General features: G+C 42.3%; 1 protein-coding gene and 1 pseudogene across 1 annotated transcript in view; both read left to right on the top strand.

Moving 5' to 3' along the window:
• Positions 1-6,530, top strand: part of LOC136655351 (beta-mannosidase-like) — a 71,269-nt gene extending 64,739 nt beyond the window's left edge. Inside the window, exons 15-17 of the mRNA XM_066631724.1 lie at positions 2,163-2,305; positions 2,644-2,901; positions 4,523-6,530. Of these exons, the coding sequence (XP_066487821.1) occupies positions 2,163-2,305; positions 2,644-2,901; positions 4,523-4,747 (626 nt within the window). The 3' untranslated portion in view covers positions 4,748-6,530. The remainder of the gene's footprint in view (positions 1-2,162; positions 2,306-2,643; positions 2,902-4,522) is intronic.
• A 6,381-nt stretch (positions 6,531-12,911) lies between these two features.
• LOC136655718 (beta-mannosidase-like) overlaps positions 12,912-24,867 on the top strand; it is a 35,752-nt pseudogene continuing 23,796 nt past the window's right edge.

The raw sequence follows: 24,867 nt of genomic DNA, 5'->3' as shown, positions 1-24,867 counted from the left end.
CATCCATTCTGGATCATTTTAGCCACTGGGTAGCACCTTTTAAGGAAGAACATTGAATCAACCAGCATTTTCACTCTCCTCCTATGCTAATGTCACCTTGACATACCTGATTCAGATCACACATTGTGCTTGTACAGATGACAGTTTTCTTCACATCCAGCACTTGCCATCATCCCATGAGCTGAAAACAGCACCTCTTAGAAAGAATAATAGCTTTTGGATACATGAGTATTATGGAAACAACCAGGAAACAACACCTTCATAGTGCAGCATGATAAATTACTAGCATTGCTAGTGAGGAGAGAGTTACCTGCTTTGATTCTGGCCTGACTCATCCTGCCGAATTCATTTAAGTTATTATTAAATATTTTTTTCCTCTTAAAAACACACAAAAACAAAAAGCACTGCATTTTTTGTTTAAGATTTATGAATAAAAAACACAAAACACTGCATTTTGGTGTTTAAGATATTTTTCCAGAAATAAAAATAGATTATTTTTCCAGTTAGAAATAATATTGTGGTTGCATCTACTGACACACTATATCATCTACCTAGTACATTTTTAAATTGTTTAAAATTAATAAAAATGAGAACTGGGAATAAAAAAACATAACACTACTTTCTGCCTTTTTCACAAAATATGTGAAAAAATAAAACCATTTTCAAACACCCCTAGTTATTATGCAAGTATGCAACACACAGAGGAAAGCTAATTGGAGGGGCTGGACACACATGGGAAGCAGGCAGGTGTCACTAGAATTGTAGCTTCTGTAAAAGTGTAATCACAATCACGGAAATGACTGCCAGCTCCCATGTATGTGCAGCTTAATGTACAAAATATGTTGATATCCGTTTTGGAAGTTTTGGTTTATTCAACCTGTGCCAGTCAGGGGACTAGAATGTGGTTCATGGCTGCTATAAGTGTAGGGCCAACACATACTTTACCTTAGTAGTATGGTTGCTGCTTAGTTTATTGCCAGACTATAATTTCTGGGTTTGGAATACAGACTTTAGGAACTCGTAATCCGAAGTCAAGCATTACAGTCCATGCTTGTCAAATATGGATTTTAATCTGAGTTGGAGATGAACTCCCTCCCTCCTTGAAGTACATGGTGGTGTGTGGTAGGGGGCAGGTCTCTCCTAGATCCCTGGTATTTGGCTACTACAGTGATCCAGGCACCAAGAATGGGGAGGAGAGGCACAGACATTCTTCCTGGTATAGCATTCATCACAAGGCAAGGGGGTTTAGGAATTTTCAGAAGGAGGACAGATGAGACCCTATTTTGTTTCTGGTTATGGCTCAGGTATTGGTTTGTAATTGTAATTCAGAATAAATGGAACTACATGACATATCAAGAAACTGTACACATGCTTTATTGTGACTGATTATTATGCTGTATTTCACATATACTGTAATACTGTAATTTACACATATACTGCATGTGGTGTTCACAGAAGCAGTTGCTTGATCAAATTAATTTGTTAATGAATTAGCCTAAGAGCTCAAAATGTTCCCCACTGGGATCTATACACTGCTGATATTGTTGACTACGGGATGTACAGACATCCACCAGTATGTGGGCTGTGAAGGCTCCACACATTTCTTCAGTTGTTCCTTAAATGTTTGAGTGCTGCAGGTTTTCTACAACAAAGTATGCAGAATTAGAGCTCATTAAAATGTGTGGGATTTATTTTTTTAAAGAAAATTGCTAAAACCTTTAGAGACACCCTGTAGAATTGTGATGAGTAGAAAGCAGAAAAAGGGGAGAGAGATCAGTTTGCCAAACCTCCCAATATGAACTGAACTGGATATGAGGGTTTTGCCCATCACTAGTGATGGCTTCTGCTGTGGTAACTTACATAAAGGAAAGACCATAGGGAAAGACCATGTGTGCTTACTGCCCACAGTGTTGGATCCCAGAAAGGTGTACCGCTGGTGTGGGGAATAATCCCATCATGAGCATCTAACTCGCATCCCTCTACTACTACAAATGAAGACCAGTGAGGAAAGCAGCTATACGTGACAGCTGCATGGCAAGGCATGAATCAGCCCTTGGTTTTCCTCTGACTATAGAAAATAGTCCTCATTACATGTAGAGATAGTCCAACTGCAGGTTGTGGCAGGGTATGGCTAATATTTCCCCTGTTGAAAACCTTCTCAGAATACGGTGGCAAGTGGAAAATGCTCCATTATTTTGCCCAGGATTTCTTTGCTCCTTTGTTGCCTGTGGCACATGAAGCTAATGATGTGCTCTACATATACAGTGTCTCTGATCTTCGCTCAGACTACAAAGTGACACTCACAGTAAGTCCTACTTTGCTCCTCCCAAATTCCATATGAGGCAAAGATTTTCAAATCAGTTCTTGTAATTTGCTTGCATATTCAAATTCTCCATACAAAATATAATGCTCCCAGTTATAAATGATAATGGATCTGGAGATCTGGAAAGCAGGATATAAAATTTGGCAAGATGCAGCATGATTGCCTTAATAAAGAGAATGCAATGGCCACTGCTAACTGCTTTTAAGTCTAATTTTATTTTTATGGAGATTTAAGCATTTAACTGAACTGAGCATCTGGGTTACATTAATGGACAGCATAATTTGCTTTTTATTGCCTTGATTTCTTAATGTGCCCCTCAGGTCAGACTGCATCACTGGAGTTCTCTTGAGTCAGCATGTATCTTGGCTGAACAGAGTGCGATCGCTAAAGCTGAAAGTGCTGTCCCCATCTATAATGAGTCAATCAGTGATCTTTTGAAAAGATGCACAAACTGTTCAAGGCAAAGCTGCGTCCTCACCTTTTACCTTGAGGATGAAGACAAACTCTCCAGTTCAACCAACTACCACTTCCTCTCCTCACTGAAGAATGCAGTGGGATTGAAGAAGCCACAGCTTACTGTAAGCAACAGAATTAATATGCTTCAGTAATGTTTTCTTCCCTTCAGATGGGTAGACTGTTCCATGTTGATTCATTGAACAACTGATTCCACTGCTAAATTGCTACAAAACTTCTCGTTTGCTGAAACACAAAAGTGCATGCAACTGTAGGGGGCAATACCTGAAAAAAGAAGGGACCATGTTGCATGGGGTCATGTGCCACCTGTACCACCTCTATGATTTCAGAGGTGCTGACTACTACCAGATCAGTGTTGGTGATGTACAGACACTGCTATGACTGCTGAGGTTTGTACTAAAACAGTGCACTAAATACTTTGCATGTGTAAACACATAATAAGCTTTGCATGTGTAAAGCCCCAGATGCAGAACTTGGCATCTCCAGTTTAAGAAGAAGTCTTCTGTCTTGGAGGCCCCAAGACAGGTGACAAATAGCACACTGATCTAAGGGCATATCAACACTATAGACAATGCTTTCCTTAGGGAATCCTAAAAATTAGAGTTCTTGGGAAGATGGGGGGCCCCCTTATCATCTCATCAAACTACAATTCCCAGAATTGTGGGGGGAGGGGCAGGTGCCATGACAGCCTGCGTGGGAGAACTGGAGGCCAGAAGTGAGACCAAACCAGGAAGATCCAGTCTGAAATGTTGTTGGTTCTTTAAAGAGATAACCTCTACTTGTAAAAAATCCCCTTGAGGGATTTAGAAACGCCTGCCTATGTAAACCGCCTTGAATAAAGTCAGAGGAGTAATCCAATGACCAGAAAGGCGGTATATAAATACCTAGTTATTATTATTATGACAGTTAAAATGGTATAAAAATAAATGTGGGCTTTTGTATCAAGCAGCTTCTTAGATGCTATTTTTCTTTTTCCCCTTTCTGCAACCAAATATAAACCAAATAAAGCATTTCATATACAATCCATGAAACTAAAAAATTGCGACAAGCATAAAGAACATAAGAACAGCCCCACTGGATCAGGCCATAGGCCAATCTAGTTCAGCATTTTGTATGTCACAGTGGTCTACCAAATGCCCCAGGGAGCACACAAGGTAACTAGAGACCCGCATCCTGGTGCCTTCCCTTGAATCTGGCATTCTAACATAGCCCATTTCTGAAATTGGGAGCTTGCACATACACATCATGGCTTGTAAACTGTGATGGATTTTTCCTCCAGAAAAATCCCCATTGTCTAATCCCCTTTTAAAAGCATCTAGGCAAGATACCATCACCACATACTGTGGCAAGGAGTTCCACAGATTAAAGAAATTATTTTCTTTTGTTCTAACTCTCCCAACACTCAGTTCTAGTGGATGTCCCCTGGTTCTGTTGTTGTGTGGAGGGAAAAGAGCATCTCTTTATTCACTCTATCCTTCCCATAATTTTGTATGTGTCAAGCATGGCCTCTTTTATAGGCTGAAGAGGCCCAAACTCTGTAGGAAGGTACCCATGTCCAGTAATCATTTTAGTCGCTCTCTTTTGCACCTTTTCTATTTGTCTTTTTTGAGATGTCCAGCGACCAGAACTGGACACAATACTCCAGTTATGGCCTTACCATCGATTTGTATAATGGCATTATAAAGATTGGAACAATGCTTTAGAAGCCTTTCCTTCTCTTTCCAGGCTTCTGTTTCCCAAGAAGGAGATAAGTTCCGGCTTGTCCTGGAAACCACTGCCATTGCACCTTTTGTTTGGCTTGATGCTGGAAATATCTCAGGGCGATTCAGCAACAATGGCTTTCTTCTAGCAGAGAAGCAAAAAGTCATATTCTTTATCCCCTGGGAATACACCAGTGTCAAGGAGCTGCAAGAGTCACTCAGCTTAACATCACTGATGGACATTTCCTGAGGAAAAGCTTGAAGAAATGAGAGGAAGCCAAATGAAAAAAGGAATCTTTTGCAGGAATGTAATGAAGCTTCTTGAGAGGCACAAAATGGGACCATTCTGCATCATGTTTCTGGCAGCATCTGGCATATTCATGTCCCTTTGTTTGGTGGACCAATGCTATCCTGCACATTTTAGAGGATAGCACTAAAGATAGCACATAAAGAGGCTACTTTGTCATCTGACACACAAGCTAAAGGAATAAACTGTGATGTTATAATGAATCACTGTATAGTTATCTGCTAAAGACTGTAATCCTATGTACACCTACCTGGAAGTAAGTCCTGTTTAACTCAATGATGCTTACTTCTGAGTAGATATGCATGACTGCACTGCAAGTTTCCATAGGAGTGATAACTGTGCAGGGCTGTGTTTTGAACTAGGATAAAAGTACAAAGGTAGAGGGTATTTAACTCTTTTTTTTCTGTGCCAATTTCCAGTTACACTCCCAAAGTGACTATTTTAACCTCAAAAGTGACATAGGAAATGCTGCTCTTGTAGTTAAACACTTCTGGGAAGAAGTGGAGATATTTTTGCTGTGAAAAAGAACACAAGTTACACAGTCTCTACGCCTGTACTGTGGACTGATCTGAACAGCATCCCCACTTCAACTTCTAAGTCATCTTTAGCCGTTAACATGCAGTCATGTGGTCAATGCCACTTTTAGTTTGACCCTAAAAGCTAGTTTTATAAGAACTGCAAAATGAAGTGCATAGAATACAGGCCTCTTCTTGATCTATGTTAGCTTTGAGATATGTAACTTCAAGGTTACTTAAAGTTGGGCTGTGCAAGAGGAGCTGCGTGTGCTCATCGCTTGCTACTCTAAAAAGCTTGCCACTTGTTTTGCTCTGTAAGTTGAGATGTTCCCACCATGACCTGCACTTCCTTCTTCTCCCACATGGAAAAAAGGGCGAGATCAGTGTGCTCCGAGGACCGGATGCAACCATCTCACCCCTTATTCTGTGCTGGCTCTTTAAATGAAAGAGGAAACACAGGGCATGCTAGAAATAATTACATTTTATAGAGCACAAATGGTGAGCTTTACAAGTGTCAAGTGTGGGTGCTTCCTCTAGCTCAAACTGGTTCCAGCTTACATAAAACAATTAAAGTGCCTGGGCAGCTCTTGTGATGAACTCACCTAAGTAGGGGAATGCCTCTACTTGATGCATACAGTGCCTTTTTCTCCATGCCCTGCTCCCTGGATTTTAGAAGGATTGATGTGCTTCTCTAGAAATAGATACGGATTCATATTAATGAATCCACCTACAACCTGCCCTAAAACACATCTATGACCACTGTTTTCAGTAGGTTTTAGAAGTGCCTAACTCAACAAACAAAATCAGGCTCTTATTTGTAATGAGTAAGCCTCATTGAATTCAGAGGAACTTACCTTTTGCCAATTATTAACACAGTGGTTCCCAGACTGTGAGGGACAGCTCTGTGGGGCAACTCAGCAAACACTAAGAGTCGGCATTGGACACTTGCCCGCCCACCCCCCAGCGGCTCAGCAGTGAGACTGCAAGGCCAAACAGTGTGGAGCAGAGGCTCAGCTCAGCAAGTAGAGCTCTATGTACAAGGTTTATGCTACACAAAAAGTTGTTTTACAAGTGCAGAACTTTGCAATTATCACACAACTATCTAAGGAGCCCATCTCCTATCCTGTAAAAGAGGAGGGGAGAGGGGCAGCCCTGTCCAGGTGCTGACTGAGAGGTCGCTTCTCGCTGCCTTTCCACAGAGCTCCTGGGCGTCCCTCATAGGTGAAGGGGAAGCGTGTCGCTTCCTGGGAGCCTTAAGAACATAACAGCCTCATTCCCAACAGTCAACACTCAATTTGAGTGGATGTCCCCTGGTTCTGGTGTTATGTGAGAGGGAAATCCATCTCTATCCATCCTTCTATCTGTATGTGAAGTTTTGATTCTTTGCCCCAATATGCATTACTTTACACTTACATTGAAATGCATCTGCCATTTTGCTGCCCATTCTCCCAGTTTGGAGAGATCCTTCTGGAGCTCTTCACAATCTGGTCTTCACCACTCAGAAAAGTTTTGTGTCCTCTGCAAACTTGATCACCTCACTACTCAACCTGTATGTTGAGTGTAAGAAAATAAAACAAAATTTACCATAATGAGGCTCAGCCTGTATGTTGAGTGTAAGAAAATCAAACAAAATTTACCATCAAGTTTCCAACTCTCATTTCTTGCAGATTATTCAGAGAATCAATATACAGTAATATCTTATCTGACCAATGCACACAAAACATTTATCTGGCATAAAGATTCCACAGATGTCTTCACTGAAAAATGGAAGAATTTTTTTTCCCTTTGATCTATATTTTTCATTTCTGAAAATACAAAGGTCTCTAAGCAACTTATTGTACCAGAGTACAATGAGAGTACAACTCTTTTGCAAAATTGAGTTTGTTCACCATTTTCCTATCTTAAAATATGTGAGAACTGTAGCTTCCCAGATAAACTGATAACATTTTGATCACTAGTTTAATAATAAAGGTAATCAAATGTTCCCCCTTGATCTTGAAATCTGTTAGCTGAAAGAAGATTCAGTTGGAAGCTGCAGCATAAAACCAGAAAATGATAGTTTTAAAAGACTTCCTAGTTTTTCATCTGCCATTTATCTACATTTTTTTTCCAGGTTGTGGTAATCTTGCCACTCTGAAGTGATTTCACAAGAGTTGCATGAATATCTAGGAGGAAACATACAGCCACTCATTGTGAGACTTGTCAACATATCAGCTGTGAATTAGCATAGACCAGCGTTTCTTAAAGTGTGAGCCACAGAAACCAGCTAGGGGAGTCCTGGAATCCTTGCAAAAACCTGCTGGTATATACAATGTATAGGATTATAGGCCTAATGGGGAGCTGCGGCCAGTGGGTCAAGGGAGCCTCCAGTTGAAAAAGTGTGGGAACCGCTGGTGTAATCTCTCCACTGTATCGTCCTGGTTCTAGCTAGAATGTATACATCTGTGACATTGACTTTCTACAGCCATTATCCAGTTATGACTTGGATAATCTATGGCAGAAACAAGAAGCTAATGTTATTCGGTACTTTTCCTAGATTGTTAAAATGGTCTGTTAAAATGTATCTTATATCCCATCTTTTCTTCCACCTTTTCTTCAACAATTAATGATGATAATCAAACACTAAAAATTGCAGGAACAAGTGCCATCTTTCAAAACATTCCCATTTTGCTCCCACATGACGGGAATGCCTCATGTGAAGTGCAGTGCATCGTCCAAAAACTAATATGTGTGCATTTGGGTTCAGAGTGATTCTTTATTTGATTGCACATTTGGTAAACATTCATTAAAGTGATCAACTAAGATTAGTTTAACCATATGATAACTGTAATTCCTTAATTGGGATAGAAATCTGTTTTTCAATTCAAAAATCCCAAAATGATTCACATACAATATTTTATGAAATATTACATCTGGACTGTTTGTACCCTCTCTGAAGCATTACATTAGCCCTGGGTCAACTTATCTTTTTCTGCCACCAAATCCAATTAACACATTAGAAGAGGAGAAGGAGGCACACCCAGAGTAGCAACATGTAGAGATGGAGTGGATGATTTCCTTTGAGAGTAGATTATGCCAGAATTATGTGGGGATTAGCTCATTCAGGGTCCAATACTATCCAATTTTCCAGCCCTGGTGCAGCTGCAATGCAGCCTTGAAGTAAAGGAACAAATGTTTCCATACCTCGAGGAGGTCTCTGTGACTGTCCCACCACCACAGGATGCAGCACACGCCCCAATGGCATGGCTATACCAGTACTGGAAAATTGGATAGGATTTGGCCCTCAGTCACTTTTGAGGAAGAGAAAGAGAGAGAAAGTTATTTTCCCTCCTAGGAGACTGAGTGAAAGGAGGCAGTTCTAGAATCTTGCACAGTGGCATTGCTTGGGTGTATGGGCTGCAGCAGGTGACACGCATGGGAGGTGATACCACTACTGGCCAAAATTTTTAAAACTTGGTATTTTTAAATAATGCCATCATGTTATACAGCGGCGGGCAAACATTTTGGCAGGAGGGCCACACCCTCTCTCTGCCACTGTGTCAGGGTCTGGGGAAAAAAGAATTAATTTACATTTCAAATTTGAATAAATTTCCATAAATGAATTCATTAGAGATGGAACTTATTTGAATGAATGCATTTTTCTGAGCTTATTTATAATACACATACATGAGAACTGTAATACATAAGAGCAGCCCCATTGGATCAGACCAAAGGCCCATACAGTCCAGTCCTGTATCTCACAGCGGCCCACCAAATGCTTCAGGGAGCACACAAGACAAACAGATACAACCTACATCCCAGTGCCCTCCCCTGCATCTGGCAATCAGAGGCAGCCTACCTCTAAAACCAAGAACTTGCACATACTACTATGACTTGTAACCTGTAATGAACGTTTCCTCCAGAAATTTGTCCAGTCCCCTCTTAAAGGCATCCAGGCAAGATGCCATCACTAATTCCTGTGGCAAAGAGTTCCACAGACTAATTACACGCTGGGTAAAGAAATATTTTCTTCTGTCTGTCCTAACTCTCCCAACACTCAACTTTTGTGAATGTCCCCTGGTTCTGGTGTTATGTTAGAGTGTAAAGAGCATCTCTCTATCCACTCTGTCCATCCCCTGCATAATTTTGTATGTCTCAATCATCCCCCCTCAGGCACCTCTTTCCTAGACTGAAAAGCCCCAAACGCTGTAGCCTTTCCTCATAAGGGAGGTGCCCCAGACCAGTAATCATTTTGGTTGCTCTCTTATGCACCTTTTTCATCTCCACTATATCCTTTTTGAGTCTGTAGACATACAGGTCTGTAGAACTACATGAGAACTATAAACTGTTTGCCACACACCTCCTGCACAGTGAAAACATACAGACCAAGCCAGAAGCACCTGGAGACATAAGTTGTTCAGAAGCAATTGGGGGGGGGGGCTTAAAATAATGCCCAGGAAAAAGCAGAAAACACATGGAGACTAAAAAGCCTTGCTCTAACTTGGCCGGCAGCTTCCGTTTGATGATCCTGACCTGCAGTCGCAGACCAGTGCAGGCTTCAGCAGTCTCCGATGGGCCAGAGGCTCATTGGAGACTTGGGGCTACCTGCAGAGAGAGAAAAACTGTTGATTATTCACATGGCTGTCATTCAGTAAGCAATTTTTGCTTTTCTTTTGTGTGGTCAGTGAATAGGATCCATACTATAGATTTAATGATGTAGCCTACGAATGGATCTCCCTGGATAACTGGACATTCGAAATTCCTTTCAAATACAGGTATGAGAATAAAGTAATTTGGTCTGCAATCCTATATGCCAGTGGTTCTCGAACTTTTCTGGCCCTCGGCTCCTCTGATCCTTGTGGCCATTGGCCATGGCTCCCCATTACATCACCTCACCTCAGTTACCCCTAAAATGGGGATGAAGTTGTTATAGTTATATACTAGAAACAAAAAACAAGAGGTCAAATCTTCAGCAGAGCTGCTAGCACTCTGAAGCTGCAATCCTAACCACACTTACCTGAGAGTAAGCCCCATTGAATACAATAGGACTTACTTCTGAGTAGACCTGGTTAAGATTGTGCCCTGAGTTAGCAGCACACCTGGAAATTGGTGAAATTTGCTGGTGGAGGGGAAGACTTTGTTTTGTGTGTATCTGCTAATTGCAAACTGATGTGAAACTGAGACCCAGAGACTGTTTGGCTGCAATCCTAACCTCACTTTCCTGGGATTAAGTCCCATGGAACATAATATAATTTACTTCTGAGTAGACCTGGTTAGGATTGTACCTTTTGTCTTATAATAGCAGCCAACATGGGAAGTAACCCCCTCCCCCCAAAAGGAGGCAGGAGGAAAAAGGGGGATGGCTGAAAAGGAATGGGTATTTTTATTTTTTAATCAGTTTTTGGAGACAAAGCTTGACTGATCAAGAGCGACTTTTCTTTTTTGAAGGGGGAAGAAAAAGAGAAAGGTGAAGATCCTTGGTTAAGCTGACACAGACCCCAAGCCTATGTAGGTCTACTCAGAAGTAAGTCCCATTTGAGACAATGGGGCTTACTCCCGGGAAAGTGTGGATAGTTGTGCTGGCCTCCCAGTCTCCTTGGAGGGCCTCATGGGCGCAACCAGAAAACCACTTCTGGTTCACGCTGAGGCCCTCTGCAGTGCAAGCTAGGCATCTGTGGATAGTCAAATCTGTGGATGCCAAGCCTGTTGGCATCTGGTAAATGCAGACAGCTTACTCCCACTGCCCAAGGTCTCACAGCTTGGCACAGTTCCCCGGGGAGTGTGTGCAGCAGCCATGCTGGAAAGCTTGCTTCAATGACATAAGAACAGCCCCACTGGATCAGGCCATAGGCCCATCCAGCTTCCTGTATCTCACAGCGGCCCACCAAATGCCCCAGGGAGCACACCAGATAATGAGACCTCAACCCATTTCTAAAATCAGGAGGTTGCGCATACACATCATGGCTTGTACCCCGTAATGGATTTTTCCTCCAGAAACTTGTCCAATCCCCTTTTAAAAGGGTCTAGGGTAGACGCCAGCACCACATCCTGTGGCAAGGAGTTCCACAGACCGACTACACGCTGAGTGAAGAAATATTTTCTTTTGTCCTAACCCGCCCAACACTCAATTTTCTCTATTTCACAGTAACACCCATTCATTTTGTTCTTCTGGAATGATAGTTGGGAGATCCTTGACTGGCAGCTAATTTTGATCTAGAGCCATATTTGGAACTGAGTGAGCATTGAAGAGCCAGAACAAAAGATTTGGAGAAATGATTCTAGCACTTTTTGGCAAAGACTTAACATGCCTCAGCTGCTCACTAAACTTTGTGAACCAAGAACCAGTTTAGCAATCTGCAGCAATCGGCTCAGATATATAAACTGAAATTTAATCCAGACAAACTGAAAATAACTGCTAATTTGGGTACTTTTGTAGAGTCTGTTCTGGTTGAGGTCTGCAAGCTTGGGAATGCTCTTGGATCTGCTGTTTCCCAGCTGGGCAACCAGAATTAATCAGGTGCGGGGCTGCTTTCTGTCAGCTTCTCCTAAAGAAGCTGGATCTAGCCTCACTGACACACATACTAGTCACATACTGACTAAACGATCATAATGTGCTGTATGCCTTTTGAAAATGGTTCAGTTGGAACAAAAATACTGCCACCTGGATGCCTGGTGGCATGAGTGTGGCACCCATCTTGTATCAGCTCTACTGAACATAAGAACAGCCCCACTGGATCAGGCCATAGGCCCATCTAGTCCAGCTTCCTGTATCTCACAGCGGCCCACCAAATGCCCCAGGGAGCACACCAGATAACAAGAGACCTCATCCTGGTGCCCTCCCTTGCATCTGGCATTCTGACATAACCCATTTCTAAAATCAGGAGGTTGCGCATACACATCATGGCTTGTACCCTATAATGGATTTTTCCTCCAGAAACTCGTCCAATCCCCTTTTAAAAGGCGTCTAGGCCAGATGCCAGCACCACATCCTGTGGCAAGGAGTTCCACAGACCGACAACATGCTGAGTAAAGAAATATTTTCTTTTGTCTGTCCTAACCCGCCCAACACTCAATTTTAGTGGATGTCCCCTGGTAAACAGAAACACAGCACAGACAGCAGGGTCCTTCACTAAACGTGTATTTACATCAGATACAGTGCAGTTCAGTACAGGCATTCAGCATTGATCCCACCAGAGCTACTCACTGTCACAATATTTACAGCACAGCAACAAAGTGCTCGCCAGCCAGCCAACAACCCCCTCAGTCCAGCAGTGGCTGCCTTGGCTTTATACAAAGGCCGACCAATGGGTGCCTGTTTCAGGGCAGGCTTAGGCTAATCAGCCCCACCCATTTCCACCTGTGTCTGTAGTCACTCTGCAGGCAATCAACTAGCACCTGCTGAGTGACTCAGCACTTCCATACCATAAACCTTTATTGTCATTAAAAACATTAAATAACAGTACAGTAGCCATCACAGAGTCTGTGAAAAGGGAAAATCCTAGCAAGAGACTAATAAGAATGGAAAGTATAAGAAGTAAGGGGGGGGGAAATGGCCTCAAGGTGGGGGTTTCAGTTTAATAACTGCAGAAAGAAATTCTGTTACTGTGTTGGTGATGACCGCAGAGTTGACGCTCAAGAGGACAAATAAAGGGTCAGTAAAAGTGTCAGAAAAGGAGGTCAGCAAGGGTTCCAAATGAATATCTCAAAGAGATTGATGGGCCGGACAGCAGAGTAGTATATGTTCCACTGTGTGACTCAGCACTTCTTGCCTGTAGCAGGCTTTTGCTGCCTCTGCTGGGGTCAAACTTTACACAGGCATCCTGTGTCAACCCTCCAGGGGCACCCTCCAGCAACTCCCAGCCAAGGGATGGGCCAAGGGATGGGCCATCTTGACAGAGCCTGCAGATGAGAAGAGCCCATTGTACTTATGTTGCTTAAATATGAAGGACGATGGGGACCAGTGCAAATGCAGTGTCTGAACTGTCTACTTAGGACAGTTAGGCCCAAATCCTAACCAACTTTCCTACACTGACACAGCTGTGCCAATGGAGCATGTGCTACATCCTGCAGTTGGGTGGATAGAGGGTAATACAGAATGAAGGGTAATATGCCATTAGGGCAAATGCTTAATAGGGCAAATACTTAAAAAAACTTAAAAGCCACCCCATCTTCTTTTAGGGAAAAAGCTTGGAAATTGCAAACAGAGTGCTCTGCTGAATTGGCAAAATGTCAAGGTTGCTCTTGGCAGCATAACAAGGCGTCTAGCATTGAGATAAATTTTAGAACAACACATATTTTAAAATAGACTTATTCCTTTGAAAGTAGGGAGGATGCGAACAGATGGGAGGATACTGGGAAACTCCTGTTTTTGAGGCTCTCTGTTTGAATGGCAAACTAAAACAGATAACAATGAGCAGAAGAATGCCCATCTCAGCAAAGGCAGTTTAAATTATTATTCTTTCATGCTTTTTAGAGCAAAGAACAGTGTTATTGTCTTAGCTAGAAGCCTTACATTAAAGCACTGGAAGAATTATTTCAGAACACAGAAGTGCCAAAGAATATCACCATGTTTGCATGTCTGTCAGTTATTCTTCAAAGCTTTAAATAGTTATTGTCCTTAAAGAGTAACCAACTCTTACCATACAGAGATATGGTAGCATTAGAAGTAAGTTTTAACTGTCTGATTTTATTAAAATGTTTAATTAAATCATAGAAACACATAGAATGGTGAAAGCCATTTTCAGTTAAAAAAATCATTGTCAGTCTCACAGAAAAACAGCTTAGAAGGCTGTTTTGCTAGGGTCACTGACTTTGGAATTTGGAAAAGTTGCATCACAAAGATAAAACTCCTTCTTGGCAGCGGTATGTGGGCAAGCCAAGATGTTACAAGCGGGGAAAACACATATATTTGCAACATTGTAGTAAGGGAAAGTTTTAGTTGGCAGGCTGAAATAGGGTTTTTTAGCTAGCGAGATACAAACACCTGCAGAGACCGTTTAGGAAAAGAATACATTTAATGGAGATAAGCAAAAACGTTCATGAGAAAGCCTCTGTTTGAGCTGCAACTGTAATTTGTTTAAAGGTAAATGAGAAAAGAATTTCTTAAAAGAAATCCTATATACAGTGAGAGTTTGGCTTGTTTATGTTAAAATATATGAAAGGTATATCACTCTAGATCCCTTAAATGTACTCAAAGTAACAGGTCACAAATAGAATTAAGGCATAGAGTAAAAGCAAGTTCAAAGGACCTTGCTTAACAAAGGTTGGCAGAAAGTCCCACAGTGTTTTGCTGAGAACAGGAGAAGATAAGGCGGATGGCTCAAACAAGACCATCCTAATCAAGAAAGGAGATGTATGCCAAGAAATAGGTCTAAATACTTGCCAAAAAGGGCCAGTTCTGAATAAAATAAGGTTACAGTGCACTCTACTGGTTCTTGAAAACTCTGTATTCCATATGTTTAAATGTATAACTTTACCTTATTTGGAACCTGTAACTTGAAGCTCACCAATCAAATGTCTCTAAGGCTATCTACAGCCTATTAAGAGTTAGCCCCATCTATGATGTCAAACTTCAGCCAATGGGAAGTTCAAAATCTTCAAACAAAGGACCCAAAATGTTATAAAGGGTCTGGTTAAGATTGACACATGCTCTCAATGCTTTGGACAGGAGTCCCTTGAGATACCTGGTGCTGGCAATGAAATAAAAGCTTGCAGATGATCACCTTGACTACTGAGTCTTGCTTTTGAAACTTGCAACTCCTTGCAACAACGGAGTCCTCCTTGAGTAAGGGAATGTTTGTTCCCTTACCTTGGAGCTGCATTGCCCTTATGTCGGTGCTGGAAAGTGGGTTAGGATTGCACCCTTAGTGCCTGCAAGTTACTTAGGACAGGGATCTCCAAACTAAAGTCTGGGTGCCACATCCGACCCACCCAGCCTTCCCAGGCTAACAAGTCCCACCTACCAGGTGACATACGTCACCATATGAGAGTAATGTTGTTATGTTTTAAAAGGGATGTTTGTGATGGGGGGAAGCATGTTGATGGGTCTAGAAATGTCTTCTTCATGCATTTTTTTTTTATTGTTAACACTTGGCCAGCAGCTGCGTGATCATGCTTGTTAATCTGTAAACCTGCAGCACTTTCATATCAATTGTGATTTATGCAAGTAGCCCAAGAGATTTTCTCTTTTGAAACCCAGAAGCCTGCATAAACCCTGATGCCATTTGCACCAAGTTGCATTGGCAGTGGGGAGGCAAAAAAGTGATTTTAAAGAATGTTGGCCTATGTGGTGGTGTATGTTGTAAGAGATGAATGTTGTAGAATCACCATAGGTGGGGAGTGGCATAGAAGATCCTGTGGATGCATTGGCTGTTGCTACAAGGTTATATCTCCCTAGTGTGGGGGATTCATGTACTCCCAATTATTTTTTTCTTATATTGCTCCAGAAGGCTGACCAGATGAAGACATGTAATATCCAAATAACTGAGTCAAATGCATAGCAGATGCTATATGTCAAGAGTGACTGTGTAATGTATACTTTTTCTGTTCTCATCAGAGTTTTGATGTTACTCATGTGATCAAAGAAGTCAATGTAATTGAGGTCCATTTTTACTCTGCCATTTGGTATGCTGCTAAGCAGAATAACAATTATCCATACTTTGTTCCTCCACCCTGCCCTCCACCTGTGCAGTATGGAGAATGCCATGTTAACTTCATCATAAAGGCAAGACCTAGTGGATGTGGTCATAGTTTTAAGAATCCAGGTCAGAAACTTGGAAATAATGTTGGAAAATCCAAGTGATTCTTCACACTTCTAACTTGATTTGGCAACATAAAAAATAGAAATGATGAACTTTACTGAGAAATAATGAAAGAAGCAGGATGCCAGCAATGTTTTAAAAAGGCTGTGAATGTAGAAACAGTAGCAAAGTTTTATGCTTTGATGTTTTGAAAGTATCTTTTGTACACCTTTTTCTTTTTTAAAAATGAAATTGTAGTGTTTGTTTTATTGTTTGTTGCCATATAATTCTTCACTGCTTTGTGAATATATACAGTGGTGCCTCGCAAGACGAAATTAATTCGTTCCGTGAGTCATTTCGTTTTGTGAATTTTTCGTCTTGCGAAGTGCAATTTAAAACAAAAAAAAGTAAAGGAAAAAAATTCGTCTTGCGAAGCACGGCCATAGAAAAATTCGTCTTGCGAGTCACCAAAAAAATCACAAAATGCTTTCGTCTTGCGAGTTTTTTGTTGCGCGAGGCATTCGTCTTGTGAGGCATCACTGTATTTTCAGAAGTGGCATACCAATTCAAGGCTGGTGTTACTTAGTGGGTAAAAATCTGAGGTGTGAATCAGATCTTCTCTGATTCGAATCTCACCTCTGTCATGAACTTAGTAGGCAGGGCCAGCCCATTCACGATGTGAATGGGCCTATTCACATTGAGTGGTGGATTGGGGCCCAAGCAGGGAGCAGTGAAGAGGTGCCCACCAGCTACCCTCTTCCCTTCCACAAATGGAGTCAGCTTCCTTAGTGGTTCCTTCCTCTCTGCTACTCTTTAATCAAAGCAGGAAAAGCAGGTTGTGCTCCCAGTGTGCCCTGCATATCATGCTTCATGTGAAGAACCCATGCAGAGAAAGGAGTGAGATCTTTGCATTTCAATCCTCAGAGTACAGCAGTCTGTCTCCCTCATTTTCCTCCTTTGTGGGAAGGAGCAGGATCGCTCTTCCCTCAGTATGGGCTCTTTCAGCAAAGGAGAAAATGCAGCATACTCCTGGCATGCTTCACATTTCCTGCTTTGATTCAAGGGTATCCATGGAAGGAGGAGCCTGGTAATGCGGGGCTATGGAGCCTTGGTAGCATCAGCCAGCCTCTAGCAAGCCGTTCCCTCTCTGCCTCAGCTACAATGCTTACCTTACAATCTGTTGTAAGAACCTCATAACGCTTTGCACGTTCTAGAAAGTGATATATAGGTCAAGTATTTAAATAAATAAAATATCAATATTATGCTGGCAGCTACAAAATGCTATTTTTGTATCATAACTAGGTCAGGCGCAACCCAGTGGAAAATTCTTGTAGGCAAATCTCTCTGAAGTGATCCTGTCAAATTTCTGCTTTGGATATATTTGATCTCTAGGTTTGACAAACTGCTCCGTGTGCTGCCTTGACCACTGTCTGGATCTTACATTCACCTGGAACTGCTCTGTCTCTGACCCTTCTTTCTGCTGTGGAATTCACCCTGTCTGATAATCACCTTATTCTATGAAGTTTTTGCAGGGGGGGAGGGGGAGTGAAGGCAGCAATGTGATCTCAGTATTGTGTCACTGCCAGGGTGGAGGGGTTTACACTTAACTGCAACCAGCACCAGCCTCTGAGGGGTGCGAGGAAAATCTGCAGGGCTCCCCACGCCCCCACAAAGCTAAAAATCACAATCAAAACCCACTTCCAGCTTTGCGATCAAACAAAAGGAAGTGGGTTCCGATCATGATTTTTTGCTTTGTGGAGGCTTGGAGAGCTCTGCAGAGGGGTTTGTGGGGCTCCCTGCAAGTCCCAGAGGCTGGCGCTGGCTGCAGGTAACTGTAAACCCCCTCTTTGTCCCAAGCAGCGATGTTATCCTGAGGATCGCATTGCTACTTTTGCCCTTCCCTGCCCCTTAAGGGAGCAGAGACAAGGCTTCCCAGGCTGGTAGGTCACATTGGGTGCTATTGACCAGTGCCTAGGTGGTTGGTATGTTATGGCTTTGACCTGCAATGGTGGCTGAGATGGCTCCCTTCCATGTGTCATGGTTTTAAGAGTGCACCTGTGTTGTGTTAGGAACTGCTCATCTTGTGCTGCTGGGTTATTTTTGGAGCCGTGTCAGTGGGGCCTTTGCTGGATATTCCACCCACCTGAATATGGCTCTCCTTTCCATATGGATACTGGTTTGATATAAAGGAAACATACAGTTGATCAACCCACATGACTCTGACACCTAAACTTTACTGCAGTGGTGTGATTACTGCTGTGATGAAGCCACAGAAAAGATTCTTGGGAGTCCTACCTCTACTGCAGTGGTTACCAAACTGTGGGCTGTGGCTCTTTGGGGAGCTGTTGAAACCAGTGACCCCGAATGAACACACACACGGTTCTTTGGATTTTTGGAGAGGCAATCAACAGGCGACAGGAGAATTCAAAGGACTTCTTAACGTTTACTCATTTGCAAGCGGGACCTCCACACATGTAGAGGACCCAGAAGGATTACAATGATGTGGATTTTATAGGGTCTTTCCGATAGGGGAGGGGGTCAGGAGGACACAAAGAGAGAAAAAATATCCAGGGGAAAATAACATACAGGCAGACACCCAAAACAACATTTGTTATGTTATCAGTACAGGATGTTGATCTGAGGATGGCAATTCAATACACATCGGCAGTTTGTTTACAGAGATATCCGTTAGAGGGGGTCTGGTACTCTGACTCATCCCTTTTACCCTAACCTTTTTATCCTCGTTTGTTGATTGCCCTTATCTATGACCTTTCTGTTCACCCTTGGAGGCCCATATCACAGGTTCTCTGAGAGGGATAGCTTTTTGGTCAGAGAAGAGCCTTATGGGTGAACTGGGCATCTTGGGATATTTCCATATTGTGAGCTGGGCATATTGATATCAGTTTTCCCCCCTGATGGGCAACAAGGGGGGACAGAAAGGAGGTGGAATTTTAGCAAATTAGTGAAAGTCAGGGTATGAATGGAGGGAATTCCCTTAATCACCCAGGATGCAGGTAAACTGGGCCAGCAGTGTCAGCTAAAATGCATATTAGCTCCTTGGTGCCAGAGCCTGTCTAGCAACTTTCAAGTGAGGTTTACCTAAGTTAATGCTAAATACAGGTATAATCCAAAGTTTTGGTACAAAATACAGAAGTTACTGGAATTACATTCAGGAAAGCAAACACAAACTGAAGATACAATGGAAAATAATAGAATGAATAGAAAATAAAAATGCTACACTAAAACAACTTCATCCAAAGAAATCATACATGCTCATAACAGCTCATTATTCATCGGCCGTGAGTCCCCTCAGCAGGTCCAACTCCAACATATTCTTCAGCATCAGGTGAGCAAGGTGTTCATCTTTCAGCAGCTGTCTTCTAGGCGACACTGTGTATAGTCAGTGACCTGACAAGCTTGTACCTCCCGTGTTGAATCTCCATCTCACAGGTTGAGGAAAAGAGGTCTGGTCTTCTTTGCAGCCAAGTTGCCTCCACCATTTGTCTCAGTTCAGAGGAGCACAGGCAGGAGCCATCTTCAGGTCTGAACCAGCATTGGTTGGAAGTTAGGTCCATGTAGCGCTGGACTTGCGTGAGCTTGTCCAGTGGATGTGTTGGTTGGAGTTAGCTGCACTGACCATGCTTTGGAGCTCACTGCAGATGATAAGGCTGGAGCATTCATGATTTCTGAGTATAAAGCAGAAAAGAAACCTTAACAAAGCACAACACATACTCAAGGAGTCAATGTGGTAAATAGTACCTTTAACTCTATTTACATTATTTTCTTCTTAAACGGTGCATTTCAGGGTACACTTTCTCTGCGTTGGAACACATTTGAGACATCTCAAAAGGAGATATTGGAAATGGAAAAAGTACAAAAGAGAGTAACTAAGATGATTGCTAGGCTGGGGCACCTCCCCTATGAGGAAAGGCCACAGCGCCTGAGCTCCCTTAGCCCAGAAAAGAGACACCTGAGGGGGAACATGATTGAGACATACAAAATCATGCATGGGGAGGACAAAGTGGACAGAGAGATGCTCTCCGTGCACTCTCACATAACACCAAAACCAGGGGACATCCACTCAAAATTGAGTGTGGGGAGAGATGAGTTAGGACAGACAAAAGAAAATATTTGTTCACTCCGCGTGTGGTAGGTCTGTGGAACTCCTTGCCACAGGATGTGATGGCGGCATCTGGCCTGGATGCCTTCAAAAGGGGATTGGACAAGTCTCTGGAGGAAAAATCCACCATTGGCCACAAGCGATCATGTGTATGTGCACCCCCCTGATTCTAGAAATGGGCTATGTCAGATGCAAGGGAGGGCACCAGGATGCAGGTCTCTTGTGCCCCTACATTCAAACAGTTAAACACAACTAGCATAGCTATTAGCACTTGGAATAAATTAAAGGTTAAAGATATTTTTAATACTTGTTACCACAACTTTTTAGTTAACTTGATCTTAGATGTTCAGGCCCTTTCTTTGTTTTCTCACCCTCCTTTGCCTAGACACTCTTGTTGATATCAAACGTTCAGATACTGCACATACTTCAGACTCTTTTAGCTGCTTTGGTCTCAAAGAAAGATAAGATGCAACAATTTACTAAACATAGGAAACTTAAAACATTGTGAGCATAGCAGTTCAGGGAGTACAATATTGGAATAGAGGCAATCTGCTAGCTTTAAACCTGCACACAGACATTGATTTACAGCAGACAATAAACAACAATAATACATATTGTGACTTCTGCCAAAACACCATGAAGGCACTCTGTACATGTATGGTTCTTCTGGAGAAGGTGACAGGCCAAGCTTTGTCTCATAGCATATTACTGTAGGAGTCCTCTTTAGATTTGAGACAATACAATCAATTGTTTTGAGAGAGATATGTCAGTTGCTTGGCTATGTCTGGTACTCCTAGTCAATTTCTCTTAGCTCAAAGTTCCTTTGGTCAGGCCATGTGGCTCTTTATTTTCCCTCTCTCTCTTTTTCTTGGACTGTTCAACCTTAAAGGGCTGGTGTTGTTACAGAACTCTGTACATGGCCTGCTTGTTAGTTGGTTTGCTGTAGGAACTAGAGAAGAGGTAATAACAGTACAGAAATACAAATACAGTACAAATACAGTAGCGGAAAGACACTGTGCTAACTTTGCTTGCATTCTTGTTGAGCACAAAAGGTTAGGTGTTTTAAGACATTTTGCTTTTGTTTCTTTTCTTATTCACAACTCTTTTGCTTCCCTGGGAGCTGGAGAGAACCTGGGTTTTTCCTTCAAGGAGGACACAAGTTGGTCCTGCAAATACTTGCACAGTTCATTCCTCTTCTCTTTTCTCTCTCTTCCTTTTTTTTCCCCTTAACATATAAGTAGAATTAAGAGAATGCAAAATATTAATTGCACCACAATAGTTTTTACAATGGGGTGAGATCTTATCATTAAGAGATGATTTGCTGAGGGACTGTAACCCTTGAAAATATCCATCATTGATGGAACAAAACGTTTTGTCTAATTACCTTAGGGTTATTCTTCACGTTCCCTCCCTCTTGGATGAGGGGAGGGTTTGTGTGAAAATAAAGCACATTTGATAAGAGTACTCTTACATGTTTAAAAACAGGAAAAAAGGAACCATGGTACCAAAAATGGTAATGTGCTCAATATACAAAAATAATAAAAAATTGTTGCAACGAATATCAGGCCTATTACAGAAAGGAAGTCAATAGCCATGTGGGCTTCAGATAGACTTCACTATAAGTCAAAAACAAACAAGAACAAAGACAGACAAAGCGCTTCTTTCATACCACACACACACATCCAACAAACATATAGAGCATTTTAGTATTTATATGTATATAAGCAGAGAACATAAGTAGAATTAAAAGAATTTGTCATGACAATCTTTCCATTAGAAAAAGAAATACTTCATTAGTATTAAACCAAACTAAAATATATACAGATATAGGCGTCAGGGCTTAGTTCCTGTAAAGGAAATGAGATTATGTAAATTTGTCCTCTGGAGGGCAAATGCTGTTTTCTTTGTCTTTACTTGTTGCTGAAACAAAAAGGGTTAAAACAAAAGATAGCCACTGCAAAGTTAGGCATTAGAGGCTTCCCCCCCCCCCCCCCAACAATGCTTCTTGCATTTAGGTGCTGGAACAAAAAAGGGTTAAAACAAAAGATTGCTACTAGTTTGCATTCTGTGCATGCCTTGAGGCACAAAGGCTAGGAGGGTTTCTCCAGCTTTCCTTTCTCTTGGAGGGGGGGAAACAGAAAGCACAGACGTCCTGCATTTCATACCTGTGAAACCCAAAAGTTTTAAGAATGATTAAAGGTTGTATTTAAAGAGAAACACACTTTTGACAACTGTCTAGGTTGGTTGCAGCTGCAATTAGTCTTTTTTAGTTACCTAAATAGGTAGGAAGCAAATCATGGTTATTATTGTAGCTGGAAACTATATTTTAGGGTCTCTCTAAATCATTCTGAGCATTTTTAGCTTGTATTCTGACCCCTAGGGTCTCACTGACTCAGTTTTGCTGATCTATATAATGGGCACCTGTATTGTCTTGCAGGCTGTGTTTCTTAAGCAAACATGCAGTGTAGTTTGTTCTTATGTAAGTGCATTAAAAAACACTAAGTTCAAATGAGCCTGATTCTGAGCACCCATGAACAAGACAGCAAATTGTATCTTGTCTCCCAGACAAGGGAAGGCAGAACACATCATATAAAATTGCTAAGCAGATAAAAGGGAGGGATGTCAGGAACACTGAGGGGAAGGGGCGGGCAAGCAGACAGTAAACAATTGCAAAAATCCAATGTCCAATGCCTTCCCCACTTCCTGAAACTACTGAGACAGGGTTAACAACATATGGAAATTAAGAGAACCTTCTGCTGGCCATTGAAATTCTGAGCTGGCCAGTAATGAGCCCATTCAGAAGGGTGGGGTTTCCCCTTCCCAGAGACTCAAAGTTATTCAAAATACATTTCAAAGGGTTTATTCCTTCAGGCTCAGGCCATGAGTGCCTCATCTTAATTGTCACACAGGCTGGCCTTTTGCCTGGGAGCCTCCTGCCTGGGGTCTCAACTGGACCAGCTGCCCAAAACAGTGACTCACTCATGGCCAATCCTTCCAAAACCTCTGGGTTTGCTGCCTTGACACACACACACACACACACACACTCATATTCTCATTTGTATCTCAGTCACAACACTCAGTCACAACACTCAGTCAGGCAGAGAACCACGTGGCCTTGCTCTGAAGCCACGGAGATGGGCAAACACGCACAACACAGCAAAATGTACAATAATATACAAACAATATGTACAGTAATTCAAACACAATCAGCAATATGTATGTACAGTAATACAAACACAATCACCCTCCCCACTGAAGCTCCACACTAGAACTTCCCTTCAAACTTCAGGGTCCCCACCCTGGGAACCCACAGAGAATTCTCACCTAAGCGCGCTGTACCTTCCCGCGGGTGAAGTTCCGTTCTCCTGGGCTCTTTCTTGCGCAGAAGGAGACAGTCAGCTTCAGAGACAACCCAGCGCCAGGACACACACAAGGGGTGCGGGAGCCGACTCACTTTACCTTCTGGCGGTACGCTGTCCCCTGCAGTGACTTCGTCTCGATCCTTGCAGAGCCTTACATTCCATTCCGAGTCACGGCACCAAAAACTGACCCCGAATGAACACACACACACACACACACACACACACACACACACACACGATTCTTTGGATTTTTGGAGAGGCAATCAACAGGCGACAGGAGAATTCAAAGGACTTCTTAACGTTTACTCATTTGCAAACGGGACCTCCACACATGTAGAGGACCCAGAAGGATTACAATGATGTGGATTTTATAGGGTCTTTCCGATAGGGGAGGGGGACAGGAGGACACAAAGAGAGAAAAAATATCCAGGGGAAAATAACATACAGGCAGACACCCAAAACAACATTTGTTATGTTATCAGTACAGGATGTTGATCTGAGGATGGCAATTCAATACACATCAGCAGTTTGTTTACAGAGATATCCGTTAGAGGGGGTCTGGTACTCTGACTCATCCCTTTTACCCTAACCTTTTTATTTGTTGATTGCCCTTATGTATGACCTTTCTGTTCACCCTTGGAGGCCCATATCACAGTTAACTGGTTCTCTGAGAGGGATAACTTTTTGGTCAGAGAAGAGCCTTATGGGTGAACTGGGCATCTTGGGATATTTCCATATTGTGAGCTGGGCATATTGATATCACCAGCCAGGCGAGCGACAGAATCCTCGCGGAAAACTCACTGCTATATACAATATATAGCCCTAATGGTGAGCATTAATTGTAGTCCTAATGGGGAGCCACAGCCAATGAAGTCAAGTTGAAAAAGTTTGGAAACAACTGCTCTAGTCTATTGGACTATATATGGGGCCTGGAATTGATGAAGCTAGTATGGCTGAAGGAGACTCTGAACCACCTCTGACAGCATATTTTTACAACTGATATTTCATCACATGGTGACTTTTGTGGTCCCTGCGTGATGTCCGAAGACTATCCAAAGCATTATGGGCTTTTCATGCCTCTGAGCATTTGGCAAGCTCTTAAAGTGTTCCTGTAAAAGAACTGCATTACTGTCTGTGCTCAGACTCTTACATCTTAGGACATTCACTGCACCCCTCCACAGAAAATAATGAACTGGACCTCATGGTACTCCCCTCCCCCAATCTGGCCCAATTTACAGAGAACTTCAACATGTATGTCCTTTCCAATGCATCTGGCATTTGAGCCATGCCTCTGCTGTCTGCACTGGGTTGGCATCTCTGAATATGGCCACACACAAAAATCAAACAA

This window comes from Tiliqua scincoides, chromosome 6, assembly GCF_035046505.1.
Source record: "Tiliqua scincoides isolate rTilSci1 chromosome 6, rTilSci1.hap2, whole genome shotgun sequence".
Taxonomy (NCBI): domain Eukaryota; kingdom Metazoa; phylum Chordata; class Lepidosauria; order Squamata; family Scincidae; genus Tiliqua; species Tiliqua scincoides.
This window is presented reverse-complemented; position numbering and strand designations above follow the sequence as displayed.